Source organism: Narcine bancroftii, chromosome 4 (genome assembly GCF_036971445.1).
Source record: "Narcine bancroftii isolate sNarBan1 chromosome 4, sNarBan1.hap1, whole genome shotgun sequence".
Classification (NCBI taxonomy): domain Eukaryota; kingdom Metazoa; phylum Chordata; class Chondrichthyes; order Torpediniformes; family Narcinidae; genus Narcine; species Narcine bancroftii.
In genome coordinates, this window is record NC_091472.1 from 100490038 (window position 1) to 100514491 (window position 24454).

The window sequence follows — 24454 nt, forward strand, 5'->3', positions numbered from 1 at the left end:
GACCACTGCTCAAAAGACCATGCGAGGGGCACATCACATCCTCCGACACAATGAGTCCACCTGCATCTTGGACATTGGCGTCAGGGAAGAGATTTTCATGAATGACTGGCTCAAACCAGCACATTTGGACAGCAGTCAAGCAATTGCACTCCCAATCCCTCGCTGCAGGAGCAAGCCTTCCAAAGGTACTAATACCTCTCCAATCACTGGTTCTGGGGGTGGGGGGATATCTTGTAGTGGCCCGCAGCCATTGCTGCAGGCCAAAACAGAAGATGCCATTTGAACATGACAATCGAGCAGGCTGCATGAATTGCAAGTGGCCTGCTCCCACATGCCGCTGCAAAATGAGCTCTGCCAGTCAATCGCTGGCGACGAATTGCGAAAGAGCCAATCAGGGTCCAGGGTGGCACAAACCACACCTGTCGATGATGCTGCAGCCAAACTGATTGATCCAGCCAATCGAAGATGCCAGGTCTTGAGGACACCAATCAGAGCCTGAAGGAACATTTTAATAATATTTCTTCTATTGAAATTCTCCAATGCATCCACTTTGTCAAAAAGCTTTTCATTAACTGTAATTAATCCTTCAGGTTTATGGTAGTCTGTCAGTCACATGGTAGTGTTAGGTCTGCTTTGTTCATGAATGAGTGAGACAAACACCAGGCTGAGTCGAAATCAGGGTTCTTTGTTCTTTATTACCGGATTGTAACACTTGCGACTAACAAAGTTAGCCGGAGAATGCATTCTGCCGTTATCAGCAAAATGGTGATTTTTTATACCCTTGGATATGTGCTTAGAACATCATCATATCATTACTTGTCCAATGACTAAAACTGTTGCTATCCTTTCCCTGCTAGCTTCCTGCCTCTCAATCCATCAATGTCTCTCTTATCTTGTAAGTACAAGGATGCATTCTGTTACTCCTTAGTACTGGGTGACTCCTTCTCCGGTCCCATCTCATGATGTTTTACCTAACAGGAGTACAAGGACACCTCCCCTTCTTGTTACTGCCCTGTACAGGGTAACTCCCTACACATTCCCATCTCATGATGTTTTACCTTACAGTAGCCAAGGTCTGCCTGATTATATAAAAGAGAGCAACCAGTTCATAAAATCAGTATCAATTGCACTTCTTCTTGTGTATCTTATTTTTGAGCAATAACCTCAAGACACGCCGCAGGTTCTATTTTTAAAATCAAAATTGCCACACCTCTTTGCTTAGAATTAAAAGATGACATTACATGTCCCACCCAGTTCCTTTTTAATTTCAAATGCTCTTTTTCAGTTAAAGGTGTCTCTTGAAGAAAAGCCACATCAACTCCCATTTTCTTAATATATGTTAATACTCTCTTTTTACAGGTCTCTTTAACCCATTAACATTAACAAATTTCATTACCTTTCTCATCTAAGTAAAATGTAATCAGTCCCTCTCCACCACCTCCCTTGACAATTCTCCTCCGATTCCAATAAGCAATAAATACTTCATGTGTCAGTGCACACCTTCTCCAGCAATCCAAAAAGAAAAATGCAGATAAAAATACAGAAAATATATAATTATATACTTATAACTATATTGATATAAAAGAAAACCCTCCCCATAAGAGTTGTTTAAAAAAACACTAACACGAAGTCACAAAAACACACATAATTCCTCAGCAATCAGCACCCCCCAACCCCCCCCCACTCCTCACAACTCCCTTGGTACATTTAATAATTCAGATTTAATTAAATAATTAACCACAATTAAAATACCTTTCTGGAAATCAAAAGAAAAAAGAAGAGAAAAAAAGAATAATTCTTCAGTTTCTTCCTTCTCACATACTTCTCCATTTCCAGTAATTATGAAACATGAGTAAGAAAACCAAAAAAAATTTATCCCATCAAAGATACAATGTCTTCTTAAGGCTGCGCTCTTGGGAGGCTCTGAGCAAATTCTTCCGCTTGAAAAAAATTAACAAAGAATCTATTCTGGTCTCACAGGACAAAAATCTTCAAAGTTGCAGGGTAACGAAGAACTAATTTATAGCTTTTATTTGTGAATTTTCTTAGCTGGATTAAACTCTTTCCTTCTCTCCAACAAATCTTCACTTAGGTCAGGATAGAATAAAATTCTATCTCCTTCCCATAACAACAGACCTTATCGTTCCCTTTCAGAGCAAGACTTAAAACTTTTTCTCTGTCTTGATAACGTAGAAATTTAATTAATATACAATGAGGTCTTTGATTAGGGAGAAGCTTTGGTTTCAGAGTCCAATGAGCTTTTTCAATTTCAACTGGATTTTCAAAATTCTGCTCTCCCAAAACTTTAGGAATCCAATTTTGAAAGAAACGAATCACATCGGGAATTTCTTTTCCTTCCGGAAGGCTTATTATTTTAATATTTCTTCTATTGAAATTCTCCAATGCATCCACTTTCTCAAAAAGCTTTTTATTAACTGTAATTAATCCAGTAGTTGTATTTTCCACAGTATAAATCCTTCTTCATGTTGCACATCATCCTGTACTCTTGTAATTTTCTCATCCATTTTCTCCATTATCATTGTGGATAACTACTTTAAATTGTGGAGAAATTTTAATCTCTTTGATTACCTCTTCTTCATCTTCAGCCATCGATCCTCCTCTGGAGTCCAACTCTTCTTCCTCAGGAGCTGAGGTCAAGGTCCCGACTTCTCAGTAATCTGCTGGCTTACTCGCAGTAATGCCTTTGGTTTACTCGTATGTCGACTTCTCGCTCATGTGCAGTTCAGTTCCGGGTTCCTCTCTGATGCCATCCCTGTTATTGTGGATGGGATACGGTGGCAGAGGGCCCTTCAAGTGACTCTCGTGATCGGGAGGCAGCCCGGGCACTAGCTCCATGATTCACCATTGAGATAGCCTCAAATATCTTTTCTTCCCATTAGGCTCCAGATGCAGCTGTAAGCAATTTTTTTTTCTGAGGCATTATTAATGTGAAGTGTTTAAAAGTATTTTGGAGATATTACTAAAATTAAAACATTACTTAATTGACACTTTTTAAAAATTAATTTACCAAGGGAGCCAGGAGCCAATATGTTGATCCTATGGCATCATGTGATGTCCCATATGCCCCCGGTTTGGAATAAGTATTGATAAAAGATAAAGGGAAGGAGAGTACGTACAGATTATTTAAGTCTCCATAATAAAAAATACAACAACACTTAGAGAAGAATTTAAACTCGGGCAACATGGAAACAAGTTTGAGAAGGCCCCTGAATACAGGACTGCCATTTTCCTATCTTTTTAAATGTTTAGCTCCCACCCATGATAACCTTCAGCCGTCTCCATTAAGCTAACAACATTATACCCGTCTACCTTGTTTAAAAAACAGCGTGTATTCAAATACCGTTAGCTTAATGGAGACAGCTGAAGGTTATCATGGGTGGGAGCTAAACATTTAAAAAGATAGGAAAATGGCAGAGGGGGTAGGGTGGCCCTGCTGGTAAACAAAAATGAAATCAAATTCTCAGCAAGAAGAGACAAAGGATGTACATTCCTTTGGGCAGAGATGAGAAACTACAAGGGTAAAAGGACCCCAATAGGTATTCAAATAGCAGCTAAGATGTGGGGTGCAAATTACAAGAGGAGTTAGAGAAGATATGTGAGAAAGGTAATGGGAAACTTCAACCTGCAGGCAGAATTGGAAAATCAAGTTGGTGCTGAATCCCAAGAAAAATAATTTGTGGAATGCTCTGAAATGCCTTTTTTAGAACAGCTTATGGTGGAGCCCACAAGGGAAAAGGTAATTCTGGATTTGATGCTACGCAATGAACCAGACTTGATTAGGGAATCAAGAAAAGAATCTTTAGGAAGTAGTTATCATAATATGATGGAATTCACTCTGCAGTTTGAGATAGAGAAGCTAAAGTCATCTGTGCTGCTGTTACAATTGAGTAAAGGGAAACCATAGTATCATGAGATACTGGCCAAGGTGATTTGAAGGGATAGTACAACAACCATACATCATGGAGGAATCATCTACTGAATCACTGTAAGTGAAAGTCAGAAACAAGAAGGGAGCAATCACACTTTTGGGTCTATTCCATAGGGCACCCAATGACCACCAGCCACAGAGGAGCAGACAAATTGGCAGACTGTGGAAAGGTACAAAAATAACTTTGTTGTTGTTATGGGACATTACGACTTAGCTAATATTGATTGCATCTGCTTGGTGCAAAAGGTTTAGATGGAGCATAATTTATGAAGTGCGTCCAAGAAAGATTCCTGACGTAGTATATGGACAGGACATCTAGAGGAGAGGCCATACTGGGCAATTAACCAGGTCAGGTGACAGATCTCTGGGTGGTGAGCATTTTGGAGAAAGTGAACACAACTCCCAGACCTTGAGCATTGCTATGGACAAGCATAGGAACAGATAAAATGGAAAAAATGTTTAATTGGGGAAGGCTTAATTACAATGGTATTAGGAGAAATTTAGGAAGGTAAATTGGGAACAGATGTTCTCAGGGAATTGCACAGCAAAATGTGGAGGATGTTTAGGATTGCTTGTATCCCATTGAGACAGGGAAAAGACAGTAGGTAAAAGAAACCATGGATGACCAGGAAGGTGGGACAATGGTCAAAAGGAAGAAGGCCTTGATATTGTTCTGATCCATATATTTCTTTTTAACAAAGTACTAAACCCTCCTACCCTGTAACCCTCTATTTTTTTTTCATCCATGCATCTGCCCAAGAATCTCTTAACTGCCCTTAATGTTTCAGCCTCCATCACCATTCCACAACTCTCTGCATAAAAAAATTACCCCTGATATCTCCCCTAAACTTCCTTCCCTTGGAAATAGGTGTTGGCTGTCCACCCTATCTATGCCTCTCATAATCTTGAAGACCTCTATCTTCCTTCTACATTCCAAAAAGTCCCAGCTCTGCTAACCTTGCCTCATAAGACTTGTTTTCCAATCCAGATGACATACTGGTAAACATCCTCTGCACCCTCTTTATAACTTCCACATCCTTCCTGTAATGAGGTGACCAGAACTGAACACAAGTGTGGTCTCACCAGAGATTTAAAGAGTTGCAACATGACTTCTCGACTCTTGAACTCAATTCATCTATTAATAACTATCCCATTAACCTGTGTGGTGATCTTGAAGGATATATGGATTTGGACCACAAGGTCCCTCTGTTCATCCACACTCTGAAGAAACCGGCCATTAACCCTGTACTCAGCCTTTTGGTTTATCCTTCCAAAATGCATCACCTCACATATATCCGGATTGAACGCCATCTGCAAATTTTCTGCCCAACTCTGCATTCTGCCTATATTCTTTTGTAACCTTTGTATTGAACTTGTGTTGAAATTAATCTTTAAAGTTAAAATCTTTAGTTATAAAATATATATTTCTTAGTAAAGTATGATATAGAGTTAAATATATTTCCAGTGAGGGAATTGTGGGCTGGATTCAAGGTCACACAGAGACACCACAGACCTTTACACATAGAAGTCATTTTCAAGGTCAACGTGTATGTAAAAACACGTTTATGTAATAACTTAATTGAAAACTCAAATACTATGTATGGTTCTTACAAGCAATTCTGTATACATCCAACATTATGCTGGAAGCGATTTCAAAACTCAAGTATCATTAGAATTACCTGTGTAGACTTTATGGAATCATATGACCACTTAGACAGAGATTTGTGGATGTGAAATGACAACTGTGGTTTGGACATAAATGAAATGAAAAAAATAGTGATGCTGTGTCACATGATTTCAGATACATAAATGAAAAGAGAGAGACATTTTGAAGCCAGTTGGAAGAAATTGACCCTCCTACAGGGATAAAACAGCAGTCTCTGGAGAGATGAGAAGCTGTTCTGTATTGTATTATCCCTATCATAGGAGATACACAAAATCAGTGGCCATAAAGAAGACCCACTTCACTGTCTCTTTGAATAGGAGCAGTTTTGGAATTGAAGATACAGTAACCAGAAAAGGTACTGTGGAAAAGGGGAACCCAAAATAAGTGGCTGTAAAGTAATTAAGATCACTTCGCTCTTGATGAAGAAATAAATCAGTGGAAAACAGACTCCATCACTCTAAGGCAAGATAAGAGCGAGTTTGTGAAATCACTCGAAGGAAGAAATATCTTTCTGAAAGACTTGAGTTTAAAGAGATCTGAAGACATAATGTTTAAAAGTGCTTCGCAATTACTTCTGAACTGCAATTTAAAAATATTCTCAAGTTCAACAAGATGTTTGAAACTGGACTTTAAAATTGACTTTTTCAGAATCATGCTTAAACTGTAGTAGTTTTAAATTTAATCTCTCTCTCTCTCTCTCTCTCTCACGCACACACACATTTGTGCATAATGGAGTGGGGTTAGAAATAAGTAAGAAATGTTATGCTATTAATAGTTTAATAAAAATTATTATTTTGAATTTACTAGCATCTGGTGAATTTTCCATTACTGTTCTTTTGTTAGTACTAATAAGATTTTATTAGTTTGTAACACCTTCGATAACCTTCAGCTCATTCCACAACTCCTCCAACCTTGGTACTATCTGCAATCTTACTATCAACCCTTCCACTTCTTCATCTGGAGCATTAATAAAGATCATAAAGAGCAGGGGTGATGAACTTGTGATGAACTGGGCTGTGTCCACTACCTTCTGCAGGGATTTCCTTTCAGATGTATTGGTGTCCCCATATTGCAGCTGGTTAGCACATTTCTCACAACATATTTCTTGATGTTGCCAAGGATTCCAATAACATACCGAACCTCCGCAAACTTCTGAGGAAATAGAGCTGCTGACAGCTTTCTTCATTAATATGATAGATTGAGGAAAGATCCTCCAAGATAGTGACCACCCCAGGAATTTAAAGATGCTCAGTCTCCACCTCTAATCCTCAAATGATCACTGGATTGTATAGCTCTGGTTTTCCTTTCCTTAAATGACAATCACCTCTTTGGTCTTGGTGATATTGTTGTTAGTACACCATTTAGCCAAAATTTCCATCTCTGCCTTTACCTGTATTCAGATTATTGCTTCCTTTGGTGCAGCCCACTATGGTGGTATCACCAACAAATTTGCATACGGTGTTGTTATTGCATCAAACCACAAAGTATTAAGTGTAGAGCGGGGTGGGGTGGATAAATACACAACCCTGTGGTGCTATGCTGCTAGAGATTGTGGAGGAGATGTTCTTGTCAATTTGCACTGACTTGGGGGTCTGAAGATGAGAAAATCCAGGATCGAATTGCAAAGTGGAGTAATGAGGCCCAGGCCTTGGAGTTTGCTGTAAGTTTTGAGAGGATGATGGTGTTGAATGCTGAACTGCAAATAATAAAGAGAATCCTGATGTATGCTTCTTTGTAGTCCAGGATTTCCAGGGTTTTGTGCAGAGCCGGTGAGATGGCATCTGGTGTAGACATGTTGGTGTAGTAGGAAAATTGGAATGGATCCATGTCTCAAGATATGGTTAAACACCAGCCTCTCAAATCACCTTGGATATGAGTGCCTCTTGTCGGTAGTAATTTAGGTTGTCACACTCTTGTTGGGCACCAGTACAATTGAAGCTTGTTTGAAACAGGTGTGTAACACACCCTGCCAGAGTGGGATGCTGAAGATATTGGTGAATACTTTTGCCAGTTGGACAGCACAAGTTTTCAGTACTTGGCTGGGTACTCTGTTCTGGATGCTATCCTTGGATTCACTCTCCTGAAGGAAGCCTGCACATCTTTGGATACTGACAGTATAGGATCATCAGGGGTTATGGTGGTGTGTAGCAGTTCTTCCTTTTTCTGGTGCTCAAATCGGCACTTTTCTGAGAATACAGCTTTGCTGTCTCCTATTGCTCTGGATTTATATCTACCTTTATATTTGCTTCCCCCTCTTCCAATCCAAAATAAACAAATCCATCTTAATCAAGATTCAAGATTATTTTATTGTTGTGTAATAAAACAGATGCAATATTAAATGAAATTGCATTTAGTCTGCCGTAAGGCAAAGATTCATCGTCAGCAGAAATGATGCCTAGTGCCCCTTCCGAGTCAGAAAAAGGAAAGCAAGAGTCCTTTCAGAGCCATTGAGTGTCTGTGGACTCGCCTCCAGCGCTCCCATTGCCAATGCAATTATATACCAGTCTAAATCATTGGCAACCTGAGCTCCAGATCCAAACCTCCCACACAATCAGGAAACCATCACAACTTAAGGCCCCTAGAGAGGATCCAATGCCTGCTACCCCTTCGCAGTCCACAGCCTGCTGTAAATCCTTTGTCAAACAAGAATTCCCTTTCATATAACCATGTGGATTCTGCCTTACAATTACTTTCCAACTGCCCTGTTAAGACTTCATTGAGAAATGAATCCAGTGTTTTCCCTTTGACCAAAGCAAGGGTAACTCATCTATTGTTCAGATGTCTAACTGTCCCTTTCCTTCTTCCTTAGATAATGGGCTATATTTACCACTTTTCAATCTGTGAAAGCTGTTTCAGATTCTATGAACCTTTGGGTACATGACAGAGAACAGGTTACAGGGTACTGATTGGAATTTTTTGAGAGCTGGCATTGACTTGACGGGCTGAATGAGCTCATTAAATATGGTAAGGAAATAAAAAATGATAATGATTGCATCCACTGTCTCCACCTCATTAAAAATTCTAGAATGCACATTATGAGGTCACGAAGATACAAACTTTCAATTTCAACATCAATGTTTTTTTAACCTGTGCAAATTTCTTTAAGCTCTGATTTACACTGGAAATCTAGTCATTCATAATTTCCAGGAGTTACTGTATATTTTCCTGTTATTTAATTTTGCTGCCATATCTTAACTCTCAACACAACTTTTATCTCTGTAAAGGAACCATAAAATTTTTCATTAATTTTTACATTTTTACATGACAGTAGAAGTTCTTAGATAATCTGCTTTTGTGTTTTTCATAAGTCTGTTCCGGTATTACATTCTTTACTGAATATGAAACTAAATCAATCCTCAAGTTTATTGCTTTATTTAGCAACATTATAAATCTTTGTCTTTGATTTAATGCTGCTATTAACTTATTTTGGTTGCATGGCTGGAGAACATTGAACGTTAATTATGATGTGATGCTAACGCATATAAATCTATTTCACAATTATATAATTCAAGAGGTGGCAAATCTGGCCAGCGATACCAATTTATCTGGCTTGCAATCCAATGCAAAAGCCTTTCCCTGTGCTGCTGCCCATCAGTGTGCAAGCGTGCCGCAGCCAAGCAATGGGGCGCCTACTATTTCGCAGGGGAATGAGCAGTAGAATGGATGGGCAGGCAGCCGCCATGGCTTTGGTGGGCAGCAATGCGGGCTATTCGAGCCCAGATATGGCAGCACTGGAGAAAAATTGCCTCAGAAAACCCCACAACAAGCCTGACACATACACCGTGTCAGGGATTTTGCACTTCATTCACCTTGAGTGGGCACGTTTCAAGATGGAGAAAGCACGATGGGAAGTGGGAAAAGAGCAGAGGGAGAGAGAAGGAGGGAGAACATTGAAAAGAAACTACCCTGGTATATCCTGGTTTCATCCTTACCTCACAGGGGATCGATTGGTGAGGTAAAGCAAGTTTAAAAAAATATTTTATGTGGAAGAAACACAGCAGTATTTTTTTTAACCTTCTGTTATTGAAGAGGATCAGTGGTGCATCGCCATCTTGAATTTAAAGATGGTGTCCCCTGGTCATGTCATTAGCCAAGAGACCCCAAGCAAGAAATAATTGAAATTACTATTTTTTTAAAATTACTGATAGCAACAGTGCAGCCCTTCATTCAACCACCAACACACCATCTGGCCCATGCATGGTAAAAGATTGTCCGCCCGATATAATTCTTATCTACCTCAACCTCTATCTTCTTACATCCATGTGCTTATTTAAGTCTTTTAAATGTCCATATTATACCTGCCTCAACCACTACCCTGTGTCAATGCATTCCAGGCATTCACTACTCTGTGTAAAAAAAATCTTACCTTTGACATCTTCCCTGAACTATCCCCCACTCACCTTGAATAGATGTTCTATGGTATTTGCTATTGTCAATCTGGGAATACATTTCCTGTTTGGATTTTTTTTGGCCAAAAAGTGTAATACATTTTGTGTAAATATAGTTTGCGAGACTATCATAACCAAGTCATTCCTCATTTCATCTTATTTTGTGTTATTCAGATTCAAGACCCTGGTGGACATGGTGACTATGGTTCACCACCTGCTTACCTCCACAAGTGCTGCCTGAACCAGCTGAGTTCTTCCAGCATTTTATATTTTAATTCAGGTTATTGAGTCAGTTGAGAAGAAATAATGTACACAGACAGGAGTACATTTCCAATCACAGCCAAGAGCTGGGAAAAATTGTATAAAGACAAATTGGAGAGCTCATTTTCAGAAATATACAGAAGGCCATTAAGGGCACAAATGGAAGGAATGTTGATTATCAAATAGTTATTTTAAAATATGGCCGTAAAGTGACCAGAATACATTCAGAAGAGACAGGCAAACTAGAGAAGTAGGTGGGATAGCCCTATATTAAAAGTAGCTAAGTGAACATGCGGTATGGAGGCCTTCATTAACTGTGAAATCGAGTGTAAGAGCTGTTAAGTAATATTTTAGCTACACAAGACCTTCGTTAGACCTCACTTGGAATTTTGTATTCAATTCTGGTCATTATAGAAAAGATATAGATGCTATAGAGAGAGTAGATTGGAGATTTACAAGGATGTTGCCTGGATTGGAGAGGATACCTTATGAGGTTAGATTGTGTGAACTTGGTCTTTTCTCCTTGGAGCGATGGAGGATGAGGGGTGACTGGCAGAGGTGTACAAGATGATGCGAGGCAATGATTGTGTAGATGGCCAGAGGCTTTATCCTAGGGCTGAAATGACTAACACCAGGAGACACAGTTTTAAGGTGCATGGAATTAAGTTTAGGGAAAATACAAGAAATAAGTTTTTCACATTAGAGAGTGGTGTGTGCGTGGAATGCGCTACCGGCAGTGTTGGTGGAGGCAGGTACAAATCAATCTTTTAAGAGACTATTAGATCGGTACATGGAGGGTGATGCAATTGGGAAATTCTAGGCAGTTGGTAGAGTGGGTTATTATGTTCGCACAACACTGTGGGACAAAGAGTCGGTACTCTGCTGTAGATTTATATGTTTTATGAAAGGATAAAGGCAGTAGAGAGAAGTGATCTTGGTTCAGAAAATCAAATATTAGAATGAGCTTGGCTGGAAATGATGCATAGTCCTTAATTACACAACATACAATAAGACATCTCTGCCCAACCCAGCCTCTCCTGACTTTCCCCACCTTTCTTTTCTCTTTCTTCCTTCTCCCCTTTCTTATTTTTGTAACTAACAAAGTTTCATTTTGGTGTTTTTAAAAATAATATACATAACCATGTCAACTACTCTCAACCCTGAGCATTTTTACCTCACCGAAAATAAATGTCCAGATTTATCTATGAAACCATCTGGTCATACACGTGCATAGTTACAAGGGGAAAAGCAACCAAGTATATCTGACAATGCCAAACATTGTAAAATAAGTAACAATACATTTTTTAAAAAAAAGACAGACTGGTTTGCCCAGACAGAAATAATATTCTAAGTTTCTATTTTATGCACCACAGGAACCCAGAGTTTTATTTGAAAGAGCAACAAAAGAAGCAAGAAAAAATGATTCAGTCATGCCTTTAATGATCAACACAATTCCATTTATTAATCTTATCTTCATAGGCCTCAAAACCTTTAACCTACAAAACTATCTTTGACTTGAATGGCTGGCATTTGCTTTATAAAATGCTGGTCATGGATTCAATTGGAGCTTTTGAAAAGGAATTTGACACGGGAATGAGCAAAGATTTGGGACTCATTGAAAGAGTTGGTACAGGTATACAATCCTTTATCCAGACATCTAAAATCCGGAAAGCTCCAAAAACTGGCATTTCTTTCCTGGTGCTGGTACAGCGGAAGGAGAGAGACAGCAGCGCAACTAGGTTGGGTGGGGGAAAAGAGACAGCAGCATGACTTGGGCGGGCGGTGGGGGGGGGGGGGGAGAGAGACGACAGCGCGACTCAGGTTGGTGGGGGAAGATACGGCAGTGCAACTCAGGTGGGCGCGGGGAGAGAGAAAGACGGCAGCACGACTCGGGCAGGCGGGGAGAGAGACAGCAGCGCGATGCAGGTGGGCGGGACGGGAGGAGAGACGGCAGGCGGGCGAGAGAAAGTAGCGCAACTCGGATAGGTGAGGGGGAGAAGCACGGCAGTGCGACTCAGGTGGGTGGAAGGGAGGCATCGCGACTTGGGCGGAAGGGAGGAGAGAGAGACAGCAGAGCGACTTGGGTGGGCGGGACGGGAGGAGAGAGATGGCAGTGCGACTTGGGTGGGTGGGGAGGGAGAGAGACAGCAGCGCGACTCGGGCGGGCGGGAGGAGAGAGAGACAGCAGAGCGACTCAGGCGGGTGGGACGGGAGGAGAGAGAGATGACAGTGTGACTCGGGTGGGCGGGGGGGGAGAGAGACAGCAGCGCGACTCGGGTGGGTGAGGTAGGAGAGACGACAGCGCGACTCGGGCAGGTGGGGGAGAGAGACTGCAGCGCGACTTGGGCAGTCGGGGGGAGAGAGATGACTGCACGACTCGGGTGGGCGGGGGGTGAGAGAGACGGCAGCGCGACTCGCGCGGGCGGAGAGAAAGATGGCAGCGCGACTCAGGTGGGCTGGGCGGGAGCGGGGGGTGGGGGGTGGGGAGAGAGACATCAGTTTGACTGGAAGGGAGTGGATATGGCAGCATAATTCAGGAAGGCTTAAATCTGGGGCAGTTGGTTTTTGTTCTGAAATCCGGAAAATCCGAAATTCGGAACTCACTGTCACCCAAGGGTTCCGGATAAAGGATTGTGTACCTGTACTAACCAAATACATGGCAGTGCATTTCAGTGACAAATGGAGTTCCACAAGGATCCATTCTGGGACCTTTCTCTCTTTGTGATCTTTATAAATGACTGAGATGAAGAAGCGGAAAGTTGGGTCAGTAAGTTTGTATATGATACGAAGATTGGAGGAATTGTGGTTGGTGCTGAAGGTTGTTGTAGGTTACAAAAAGATATAGACATGATGCAGAGTTGGGTGGAAAAGTGGAAGATGGAGTTCCATTGCATAAGTGTGAGATGATGCATTATGGAAGGACAAAACAGAAGTCTGAGTATAGGGTCAATAGTCAGTTTCGTATGAGTGTGGATGAACAGAGGAACCTTGGGATGCAAATCCATACATCCCTCAAGGTCGCCGCAAAAGTTGATAGGATAGTTTAGAAGGTCAATGGGATGCTGGGCTTCATTAATAGGGGGATTGAGTTCAAGAGTCAAGAGGTCATGTTATAACTCTACAAATCTTTGGTAAGACCACACTTGGAGTATTGTGTTCAGTTCTGTCACCTCATTATAGGAAGGATGTGAAGCTATAGAGAGGGTGTATTAGAGATTTACCTGGATATTGCCTGGATTGGAAAATAAGTCTTATTAGGCAAGGTTTGCAGAGCTGGGACTTTTCTCTTTGGAGCGTAGAAGGATGAGAAGACAGATAGGGTGGACACTCGGCACCTTTTACCCAGAGCAGGAATAGTAAACACCAGAGGATACATGTACAAAGTGAAGGGAGGGAAGTTTAGGGGATATATCAGGGTAAGTTGTTTTTTTTAAAAACAAAGAATTGTGGGGACATTTAAGAATCTGTTAGACAAGCACATGGATGGAAGAAAAATAGAGTTACAGGGTAAGGAGAGCTTGTTATTTTTAAAAAAAATATATGGGTCTGCACAGCAGGGCCGAAGGCCTGCACTGTGCTGTAGTGTTCTATGTTCTACTTCTTGCTGCAAAATCCATATTTTTCTGCAATCAAAGTTTTAAGGATTTTAGAAAGCAGACAAGGACAAACTACACTGGTATTCCTTCTCATGAAAGATTTAGAGTAGGGATGGGCAACCTGTTACTATGCATGTGGGCTGGATGGTGTGTTAGTAGTTGAATGGAGGGCCGCACTGATGCTACAATAAATGAAACAAATAAGTAAAGAGATGGAATCAATAAATAAGAGAAATAAAACTGATGATGCATTTCAGGTCAGGGAAGGCATCCTCAAATCTGGAAATGCACCAAAAATCATAAGTTAGTCATTAAAATGACACAATTTAAAAATTAAAAAAAACCCACAAAAGTTACAAAGAAAAATTAGTCACAATAAAAGCAAAATCACTTTTGTGTTGGGTACAAACACACTCGTAATATAAACTGAAGTCACATTCGTAGCTTGCTTTATTTTACCATACACTTAGTGAATACCTACAAGCGCAAGCTTTTCCCTGCGAGTCCTGAGCCTCTCTCTCCTGATGCGGAAGTCCCACCCTGTGACATCATTGGCCTGCTCGAAGTCCCACCAATAGTGTTACACCACATCACCTTTACTTTGCATTCGAAGCCTCTTTTATTGTGGCTTCGCCTGCTACAGTTTCTTTTCCACACTCCGATACAAATACACATACGACATTTACAATATACAAATCTTTCTTGACTCTGGGTTTTTTACATTCTCTACACATTCAATCTCTGCGGTCTCTTTACTTTTTGTCCTGACCTCGATCTTACTATGCCAGGTGAAATGTGTGCTTCAGTCAGCAGAGTCTCTGGACCTGCCTTTGTAGGAGTCCCCATTTCCGGACCATGCTCTTTTTGCTTTTCACCTGGAGACTCTTGAATGGGAACAAGATGTTGGCAATTATGTCTCAGTGTCCCTTGTGATCCGCTAACCATGTATGACTATGAGCTGTGGTGCACGGAAGTTACTGTACCTTGCTGTCTTGGATCAGGGATCCACACCTCATCTCCTGGTGCCTGCTTTTCCAGGTTGCTCGTTCTGTGTCTCTCATTATACCACTTCACATTCTTACAACTTTTCTCCGTATCCTTGTTCTGGAGTTGTAGCAAGTCTGGGAGTTTCGGCTGTAACCTCTCTAAAAGTGTTGTGGAGTCGTGCGAAGGTGACGTCCCATTAGCAACTGAGCTGGACTGTCGCCGTTGCTCAGTGGTGTGGCTCTGTATGCCAATAGTGCACGATAAGGATATTTTGCCTTCTTGAGCAGGTTCTTCACCATCTCGAGGTTCTGCCTTGTCATTGCTTTGTGGACACTTAGGGCTACTGGTCGCATGCTCGACCCATAATCCGCTGTGAAGGCTTTCATATTTTGTCCAGAGAATTGTGGACCGTTGTTGCTTACTAATGTCTCTGGAATGCCATGACACGCAAACATCAATTTTAAATGAACAATTACGTCAGTAATTTGTGTCAGGCTGATTTGTGCTATTTCTATGAATCTAGAGAAATAGTCCACCACTAATAGGAAGGTGTCTCTCCAAAAGTGAGTAAGTCCACATCAAGTTTTTGCCATAGCCTGTCATGGAATTTATTTGGCATCAGCGGTTCTCTCACGTTTGCCTTTTCCTGGATGCACTCTCTGCACCTCACGACAATCTCACTTATTTGATTACTGAAACCTGACCACCACACTTTTTGATTGGCACATTCCCAGCACTTTACAAACCACTGGTGGCCTTCATATTTTCAAGTACCTTGTTCCGTATGTTAGCCAGGATAACTAATCTTGTACCACACACACTCAGAACGGCCCTCTCTTGCTAATAGTGTTTGAATGGTCCTTGTAATTGGTTTCTGCCTGGCCAGCCTCCAGTGCAGTATTTCATGACCTATGCGCGCATACTGTCAGTGCATAGTTGCTTTTGGAGCTCTGTCAGGTATCTGTCGCTTGTTGGGAGGTTTTTCATCACCATCTCGACGTAAATATTGGTATCCTTCATGAGGTCTTTGTTAGCACTCATGGTTCCGTCTTGTAGTGGGGAGCAAGGTGTGTGTGAGATCATGTATGAGTATCTCATCAGCTTCATCCTGAACCTCAGTATCTATGGCAGCAGCAAATCTAGCACTTGCCCACTCAGCAGACTCATAAGTGGTTTGTAGTCCGTCTCCAACTCGAACCGTAGTCCGAAAATAAAATTGTTGAATCTCTCGCAAGCCCAAGTCAGTGCCAATGCTTTTTCCAGCTGTGCGTATTGTTGCTCTGTTTCTGTTAGCGATCTGGAAGCAAAAGCAACTGGTGACCAATTGTCTCCATCCTTCTGTAGTAATACTGCTCCCAGTCCATATGATGAAGCATCAGCTAATATTTTCAGTTGCCTATTTGGATCATATAACTGAAGTACCGATGTGGATGATAGCTCTTGCTTGAGGTTACTAAATCTCCTCTGTTGTTCATGTCCCCAATTGCACTGGTTTTTCTTGGACAACAGGTCTTTCAGTGGTTTGTCCTTTTCAGCTAGGTTTGGTAGTGTTACGAGCCCATAGGACTCCAAAACCCAGCAGCAATAGATATTCACCAAGACAAATGGTCACTTAAACAAAAGTTGCTTTTAATTATCTTTAAACTTGAAAATAGAATCAAACTTTAACATATCTCTATTGACTTACTTAATCTAACTTAACCCCCTTCTAATTCTAAGTGCACGTGTATGTAATGTGTGTGCAAGTTCAGTAAAGCTCTTTGGTTCACAGTCCAATATCACTTCTCATTCCTCCAAATTCAGTGGTTGTAGTAAGTTCTTATACTGGGCATAGAATTTAACATTTATAAAGTTCACCAGGCTTTGGTACTTGAAAGGTCAATGGTTACCGCTCAGAAAGGTTCTTGTCGGTTTTCAAAGAAAGATTTCATTTTTAATCAGCCACTTCAGTGTCTTGCTGACAAAACTTGCCCCTTCAGGGTTCTCCAGAAGATAACCTCTTCTTTCCGGTCACCACAGCACAGAGTTCCTTTCTGTTTCCCTTATTCCAAGTAAAACATTAGATAGCCAATCCTCTCCTCTTGCATGAACCACAAGGGTTTTGACCCGGCCATATTCCAAATGGGGCTTTCCAAAAGCCTGCCAGCTTGTCCTGTTCCAGTCCCAGGTGCTTTAACACTGTAGAAGTGATTTCTCTCTGTCTCTCTCTCTCTCTGAGAGAAAGCCTGTTTGACTCTCTGTTTGCAAAACCACATGACCCTCTCAGAACAGCAAGTTCTCTTCCAGACAGCAGCGGTTCTGGTATGCTCCTTCATCCATTGCCTTTTGTAAACAATAATCCATTAGTGAAGTCTCTTGAGCATTCTTCAAAGCTCTTGAAAAAGCTCTGGACCCGATACGTCTACCATGGGGCAGAGCTTCAGTATTTTCAAGAAGATCTGTTTTAAAGTGTTTGTATGTGACCTACACTAACAAACCTTTCCCACTTTATCTCTCAAAAACGTATCTGTATACTCTGTCACAGTATGAACTTTCATGGTTGGTTCACCATAACGAAGAAACCTCTGAGCTCACTAATGTTTGTTGGCTCCTTCATGTCCTGCACAGCTCTTGACTTGTCTGGGTCTGGTCTCATGCCGTCTGCTGAGATGATGTACCCCAGAAATTTCAGCTGCCTCCTTCTAAACTTACACTTCGCCATGTTGAATGTGACCCCTGCCTTTTCTGCTCATTCTAGGACTGAATGGACCTTTTTGTCGTGTTGGTCCTTCGTGGTCCCCCAAATGAGGATATTGTCCATGTGGTAGACAACTCCTTCCAGGCCTGGGGTAGCCTCGATCACCATTCTGTTCTGGAAGTGTTCAGGGGCAGAGGAAATACCAAAGGGTAGGTGGTTAAAATAGTAATGCCCGAATGGCATGATGAATGGGATGTCAAGAGCTGATTCTTTGGACAAAGGAATTTGCTAAAATCCCATGTTTGCGTCCAACTTAGTAAAATATTGTGCACCAGTGAGCATGCCTAGGATTTGATCCACCAAGGGAAGTATAAACTTTTCTCTGCACACTGATCCATTCAAGGGTGTCGTCCACACAAAAGCGAACATCTTCTTTATTCTTTTTTGGTGCTACCACCATGCCGCAACACCATTCTGTAGGCTCTTCTATGCGGCTGACAACTCCAATCTTCTCCATTCTTTCAAGCTCTCTCTTCACTTTACCCATGAGCAGCAATGGGACCCTTCAAGGTATTTTCAATGAAAATGGTTTCACATCAGGCTTGAGTTAATGACGTACGACTTCTGTACTAGCCTGATTCCATCTCAAAGTTTGGGGTATGCCCTCCTGACTATCTCCTGGTCTAGGGCGTCCAATCTGGCCACTAGCTGGAGTCTCACTGAAGCTGGTCTGTTCAACAGCACTGCTTATAAGTCTCTCATCTCGAACATTTCTTCTGTGATGCTCCTCTCTCTCTGTTTGAGAGTGTTTCTTTTGCTGATTCCAGGACCATCAATTTCTGTGGCTTCTGTGTTTTTCCTAGATTGACATCTCCTATATATTTCTTTTAAACAACTGCTCGGGAATTCTGGGAGGATAGGTCGGCCATTGCACGATGTGTATATTTCATCCTCTACTTTACCAAGGGCTTTATAAATTGTGCGGCTATGTATTTTATTGCCACTACCACATTCCCACGGTCTTTTATGACTTTTTTTGTACTGCTCTGTACATAATGCTTAATTATGTTATAATTAGGCAAGATTAATTTTATTTAAATATAAAATCATAATTGGAGGATGTGTCACTCAGACATCACCGGTGGAGGATAGGTGCCCCTTTCCCCAGGGATGCCTGGAGTGTAAAATTACACAGAGAACTGGTTAATAGTGGTCAGTGTGAACGGCAAAAATGCCTTCTTTAATGGTTCATTGAACGGCCAATTTACAGGTTAGCCAGCGTGAAAAGGGCTTAAGAATCCAGTTCCACTTTCTTTCATTAACTCAGATTGTAAAAATCTGTTTCCCAACTGCAGAAGCATATGACTTGATATTTCTTTTTTAAATTTTGTGTTTGTTTGATTTGCAAAATCCACAATATTTTGTTTTACCCAATATAATAAATCAATCGATGCCTGTATGCAGCACAATGTTACTTGTTTGTCAGCGACAATCTCAATGTGGACACCATAAGATATAGCAGCAGAATCAGATCATTTGGCCCATCAAATCTCCACCATTCAAATCATGACTGATGTATTCCTCTTCTTACCCCCATTCTCCCATCTTCTGCCTGTAATCTTTGACACCTTTATTAATCAAGAACCAATCAGCTTCCATCTTCAATGCAGTCAACAATGGCCTCCACAGCCATCTGTGGCAACAAGTTCCACAGATTCACTACTTTCTGGCTGTAGAACCTTCTTTTCATCTTTGCTCTAAAGAGAGAACCTTTTATTCTGAGGCTGTGTTGTCTCGTCCCAGTCTCCCCCACCACTGGAAATATCTTTTTCATACCCATGTCATCCAGCCTTTTCAATATTTGGCAGATTTCAAGGAGATTCCCCTCCCCCACCCCCACTCCAGCAAATCAAATGCTCCTCATAAGATACGTGTATTGTATTTAGATGGACAAGTTAGGGGAGGGCATTCAGTACCAAGTGGCTCATATTCTGTCTTCACAAAAATCATTCAGATTCAAACGGTTTCCTTCCACCATTTGAAACGTAGCGGGGGAGGGGAGGGGGTGTAGGTTAATTGGGTGTAAATTGGGCAGCATGGACCAGTGGCTGAAATGACTTGCTATACTGTGCTATATGTCTAACCCTTAAACCCTCTTTTTATTGTAAATAGCCTCAAGCTTCATGCCACTTTGAAAATATTCTTTTACTCCTTATAATTCAACAAACTGAAATTTACTTGCTATAATTTTAGCAAATAAAGAACCAAACAATTATTTAATTTGCTTCATAATTTACATTTACCTGTAATACTCCAAACAAAGAGTCTTTTTTATGTTAAAAATCTACATGTGAAATACCGAATTACCCAAAAGGGAAATGGGACTTTACTGGAAGGATTGAACAAGAACCCAAAAAAGCACAGTTGGCATAGCACATTTCAGCCCCAGCGACTGGGACTGGGGTTCAAATCCCATGCTCTCTGAAAGGAGTTTGTGCATTCTCCCCATAACTGCGTGGGTTTCCTCCCACTGTTCAAAAATGTACCGGGGCTGAAGGCCAATTTGGTGTAATTGGGCTGATAGGGCTGTTAGCGTGCTGTCTGTCTACATTTAAATTTAAAAAAAAAAGAAATTCATACAAACTGAATCTACAAACGAGCTTGTGCTAAAATTTATATTTTCAAAATAATTGTTCTTCTCAATTTGTTAAAAAAAAAATAACCTGATAACATATTTAAACAAGAAAGTCTGTCGTTGCTGGGGTCAAGTGCCAAACACAAATGTGCTGGAGAAACTCAGCAGGTCAGGCAGCATTGATAGGAAGTTGTTTCAGACCTGGGCCTTTCGTTAGGTATGCATATAATGTATTTACCAGGGTGGACAATGGAATGTTTGAATAACATATGCTTATAATCAGCACAACTTACCTGTACACTGGCCTGAAACTGCTCCCAGAGTGTGTCTGGCACTTCATCAGGCAGGCAAAGCAAAAGCTCAGTACAGCTCCTGAATGGATTAAAAAGATTAGATTTAAATTATTTATCATGTACAACAGTACTGTCAACACAATATTCAGGTCAAATCACCTTGCAACACCTCCAAATTTATAATTATTAGATCTATGTCTACACAGATGCTGTGTCAAAAATTGCCTGTTTACCTCAAAACTGAAAATGAGGCAAATCACAATTTATTATTTTAAGCGACATAATTTGGTTTAATTATTTTTTTTTCTGAAAAATAAAATCCTAGGTTTAAGAACTGAATTCATACCTTGGCTGATCATTGATATATGATTTTGAATAAATAGAGCAAAAAATAAAGTTATTAAAAGTGGTTTGTGTAATTTCTGGGGATGCAAGTTGCTTCTGAGGTGCGATGAATATAATGTAGTAATGTATACTGCACCTTCACAATAGCTACAAAATGCAAATCCTTTCAGAAGAAACATGACTGAAGGAGAGTCATGTGATGTAGAGAAGGGAGTGGACTCAGGAACCAGAGTTCCAGGGAAAGCAAAGTGAAACTAACAAAAAATAGCCAGATAACAGTGCCAGAAAAAATAATAAACATCAAAGGAATGGGGAGGAAGGATAAGAAATGCATCCCAAAAGAATTGCTGACTTCAGCGCCTCGCGACAACCAGGAGCAGCAGCCACATAGTAGGGAAGATGGCGGAGCATGCTCAAGGCATTCGTGGGCAGAGAAAATGGGAAAAGAGTTGCGACCCACCCCAGAAATAGACGACTCACCTGGATTAGCCGGCCAAGATCTTGATGGCACCGGGAATGCCCAATGGAAGGAGCCACAGGCGACTTTGATCCCGCATCAAAAGGCCAAAGGAAAATAAATAATACAGGCAGCGCCATGGAAGTAGCCCAGCCTGCAATGCAGGGTGAACCTCGCAAACAGCAGGAGCAGTACACCAGCAGCACGGGTGATCCCGACCCCATGATGGGTATGTTGGGAAGTGGCACGGACAGTGAGGAGGAGACTGGTGCCTCAGGTAGAGGAGGAAAATGGAACGAAGAGAGGGGGGACCCAGAACACCCCATTAAAGATATGGTGGAGGACTAAAGAAAATTTTAAAAAGATGTTGATGGAAATGGGAGAAATCAAGAAAGCCATGGGGGAATTGTCTGAGAGGGTGACTGGTGGAGGAGAGGGTTGAAAGGGTGGAAGACAGTACAGAAAAAAGATATGGGGAAAAATGAGACATACTAGAAAACTTCAGTAGAAGAAACAATATAAAATTACAGGAGTAAAGGAGGGGATTGAAGGCAAAGACCTGGTGGCATTTTTCAGGGAATGGATTCTGAGATATTTGGAAAAGAAAGAGTGGGGGGGGGGGGGGGAGGAAGAAATACACCTCCAAATAGAAAGGGCCCATCAGTCTCTCTTCCTAAAGCCAGATCCAGGACAGAGACCTCGTTCTGTCCTGATTAAACATCTGAAGTATCAGGATCGGGAACTAATTTTACACGCAGCGGCTGTGGGCGCAAGGGAGAGAGATGTCCCAGTAGAGTTTGATGGGGGTAAAGTCCTCACTTACCCAGACATAAGTATGGTGCTTTTAAAAAGGCGCAAGGAGTTTGACCCAGTTAAGAAAATTTTAACCTTTACATTGTTACATCCAGCAACCCTGAAGATGTTTTTGCCTGGGGGTGAAAAGAAATTCTTTGCAGAAGCCAATGACACAGTGAGATATGCAAACACTTTGATTGCCGGCCAAGATGATCCCCAAGCGAGATAACAGGAGCAAGGGCCAAAGGCAAAAGACAATCTGGTTGTAAATAATGTAAATATGACAGAAATAATTGTTACACTTTGTTAATCAGGAATGTTAAAGTTAAAAAAGTTTTTTGTGAGCTCTGAGTGGCTGAGGAGGCAGCAAGACAGGACGATGGGTGCAACAAGCATGCTCCAGGATGAGGAGGGATATGTGCCAAAAGTTTGTGGGCTAGTGCTGGTGGGAGAGGAAGAATAGGTGCCTGGAGAGGAGACATAAGGGTTGTATGTTATTTGTTTTTTATGCTTTAGTTTTTCAGAATTTATTTTGAATTCGATTGGCTGAGCCAAAGAGACACACAATATGGATTGGGTGAATGGTAAACAACTTGGGAGAAAGGTAAAGGGAAGGAACCTGGGGAAGAGCTCTGGAATGATGGTTGAAATAATTAATTTTTTAAAGTTTTAACGTTAATGGCTTAAATGGATATGTAAAGAGGAAGAGAGCACATATTTTAAAAAATTAGGTGGATGTTGCTTTTTTTTTTAAACAAGAGGCCCATCTTATGAGTAGTGAGCATCAAAAATTAAGAAGGGGTTGGGTGGGGCACATGATAGTGTTTTCCTTTAATTCCAAGGCTAGAGGAGTAGCTATTTTAATAGGGAAAAATATTCTAGTGAAGGTGAAATACATGGTCATAGACCCAATGGGATTTGTAATCATACACTGTCAAATATATTCAGAATCATGGACACTAATGAATATATACGTCCCCAATTTTGATGATGAAAACTTTATACAAAGTGTCTTTTTACACTTGGCTGAAGGGTGGGAAAATGTCTTAATTGAAGGATCTGGCATCAGATAAGTCATCCAAAAAAAGTGACAAGGGCCAGGACAGGAACAACAGCTTTGGCCTTTATTTAGGACACCTGAATACAGTGCACCTGAAGGAGAGAAATTATTCCTTCTACTCAAAACCACATGATTCATACACCAGAACTGATTTGTTTCTAGTCTTGGGCCAGCTAGAGTTTAGAATTATGGAAACTGAGTACACAGCAAGGCTATTATCAGATCATTCATCTTTGACTTTAACTATTTTCATGCTAGTTAATTGAAGCAAGTGATAACTCAACTGGAAAAGGACTACTAAAAATCAGGCTGTAAGGAAAAATATAGAATGTTAACAAGTAAAAAAGCTTAAGTACAACGTATAAGATGGACAAAGTAATATTAAGATCTAAGCAAAGGTACTACAAGCTGGGGGGGAACAGCCCATATGGTACTGTCTTGGCAGTTGAGGGTTGAAGAAACCACAAGGACAATTAATGCAATTCAAAAAGAGACAGACAGGATTTCATACAAACTGAAGGAAACAAATAAAGCATTTAGGCAGTTTTACATGCAATTGTATTAATCTGAATCAACGGGTGACTGAGAAAATAGAGCAATTCTTGTCTAATTTGGTATTATCAAATTTAGAGCCAGAGGAGTGGGAAGGATTGGACAATCCCTTCTCCAAGGAAGAAATAGTAAAAGCACTGAGCTCACTACAAACTAATAAATCTCTGGTTTCCTTCATGAATTTTACACAGAGTTCAAGGACCTTTTGACGCCACTGTTCATGGTTGTGGTGGAAAAAGCGGCTGAGACCCATACTCTCCCAGAGACCATTGCGATGGCAATATCCCCAAAAAGGTTAGGGATCCATTGAAGCTGTTTTCTTATAGACCAATCTCACTTCTGAATACGGACAACAAAATAATAGCCGAGGCTCTGGCAAATAGACTGGCTCGATATTTACCAAAGTTAACAAATCCAAATCAGGTGGGATTCGTACAGAAAAAGCAATTCGGTACACAATTCAAGTTGACCACTTAATGATACACCTGGCGCAGTCAAGGGCAAATCCAAGCATAGCTGTGGCCCTAGACGCAGAAAAAAGCCTTTGAAAGAAGTGGGATTTCTTGGCTATAGTGCTGGAAAAATTTGGGTTGGGACAATTATTCATAAATTGGGTTAAAGTGTTACACCATAATCCCAGGCCAAAGTTGTCACCAATGGGCAAATACCTCCAGTCTTCCCAATGACCAGATCTAGTAGACAGGGTTGTCCGCTGTCCATGCTCTATTCATATTCACTATTGAACTGCTGGCAGAAGTTATTTGCCAAGATTCAGATATTAAAGAATTTAGAG

General features: G+C 41.1%; 1 protein-coding gene and 1 long non-coding RNA gene across 3 annotated transcripts in view; one reads left to right on the plus strand and one right to left on the minus strand.

Moving 5' to 3' along the window:
- znf292b (zinc finger protein 292b) overlaps positions 1-24454 on the minus strand; it is a 210965-nt gene that overhangs the window by 64311 nt on the left and 122200 nt on the right. For both annotated transcript variants that reach the window (XM_069932209.1, XM_069932210.1), the window contains one exon: positions 20453-20531. In XM_069932209.1, coding sequence (XP_069788310.1) covers positions 20453-20531 — 79 coding nt within the window. The remainder of the gene's footprint in view (positions 1-20452; positions 20532-24454) is intronic.
- Positions 1-24454, plus strand: part of LOC138760907 (uncharacterized) — a 90735-nt gene that overhangs the window by 9096 nt on the left and 57185 nt on the right. The gene's annotated exons all lie outside the window — the stretch shown is intronic.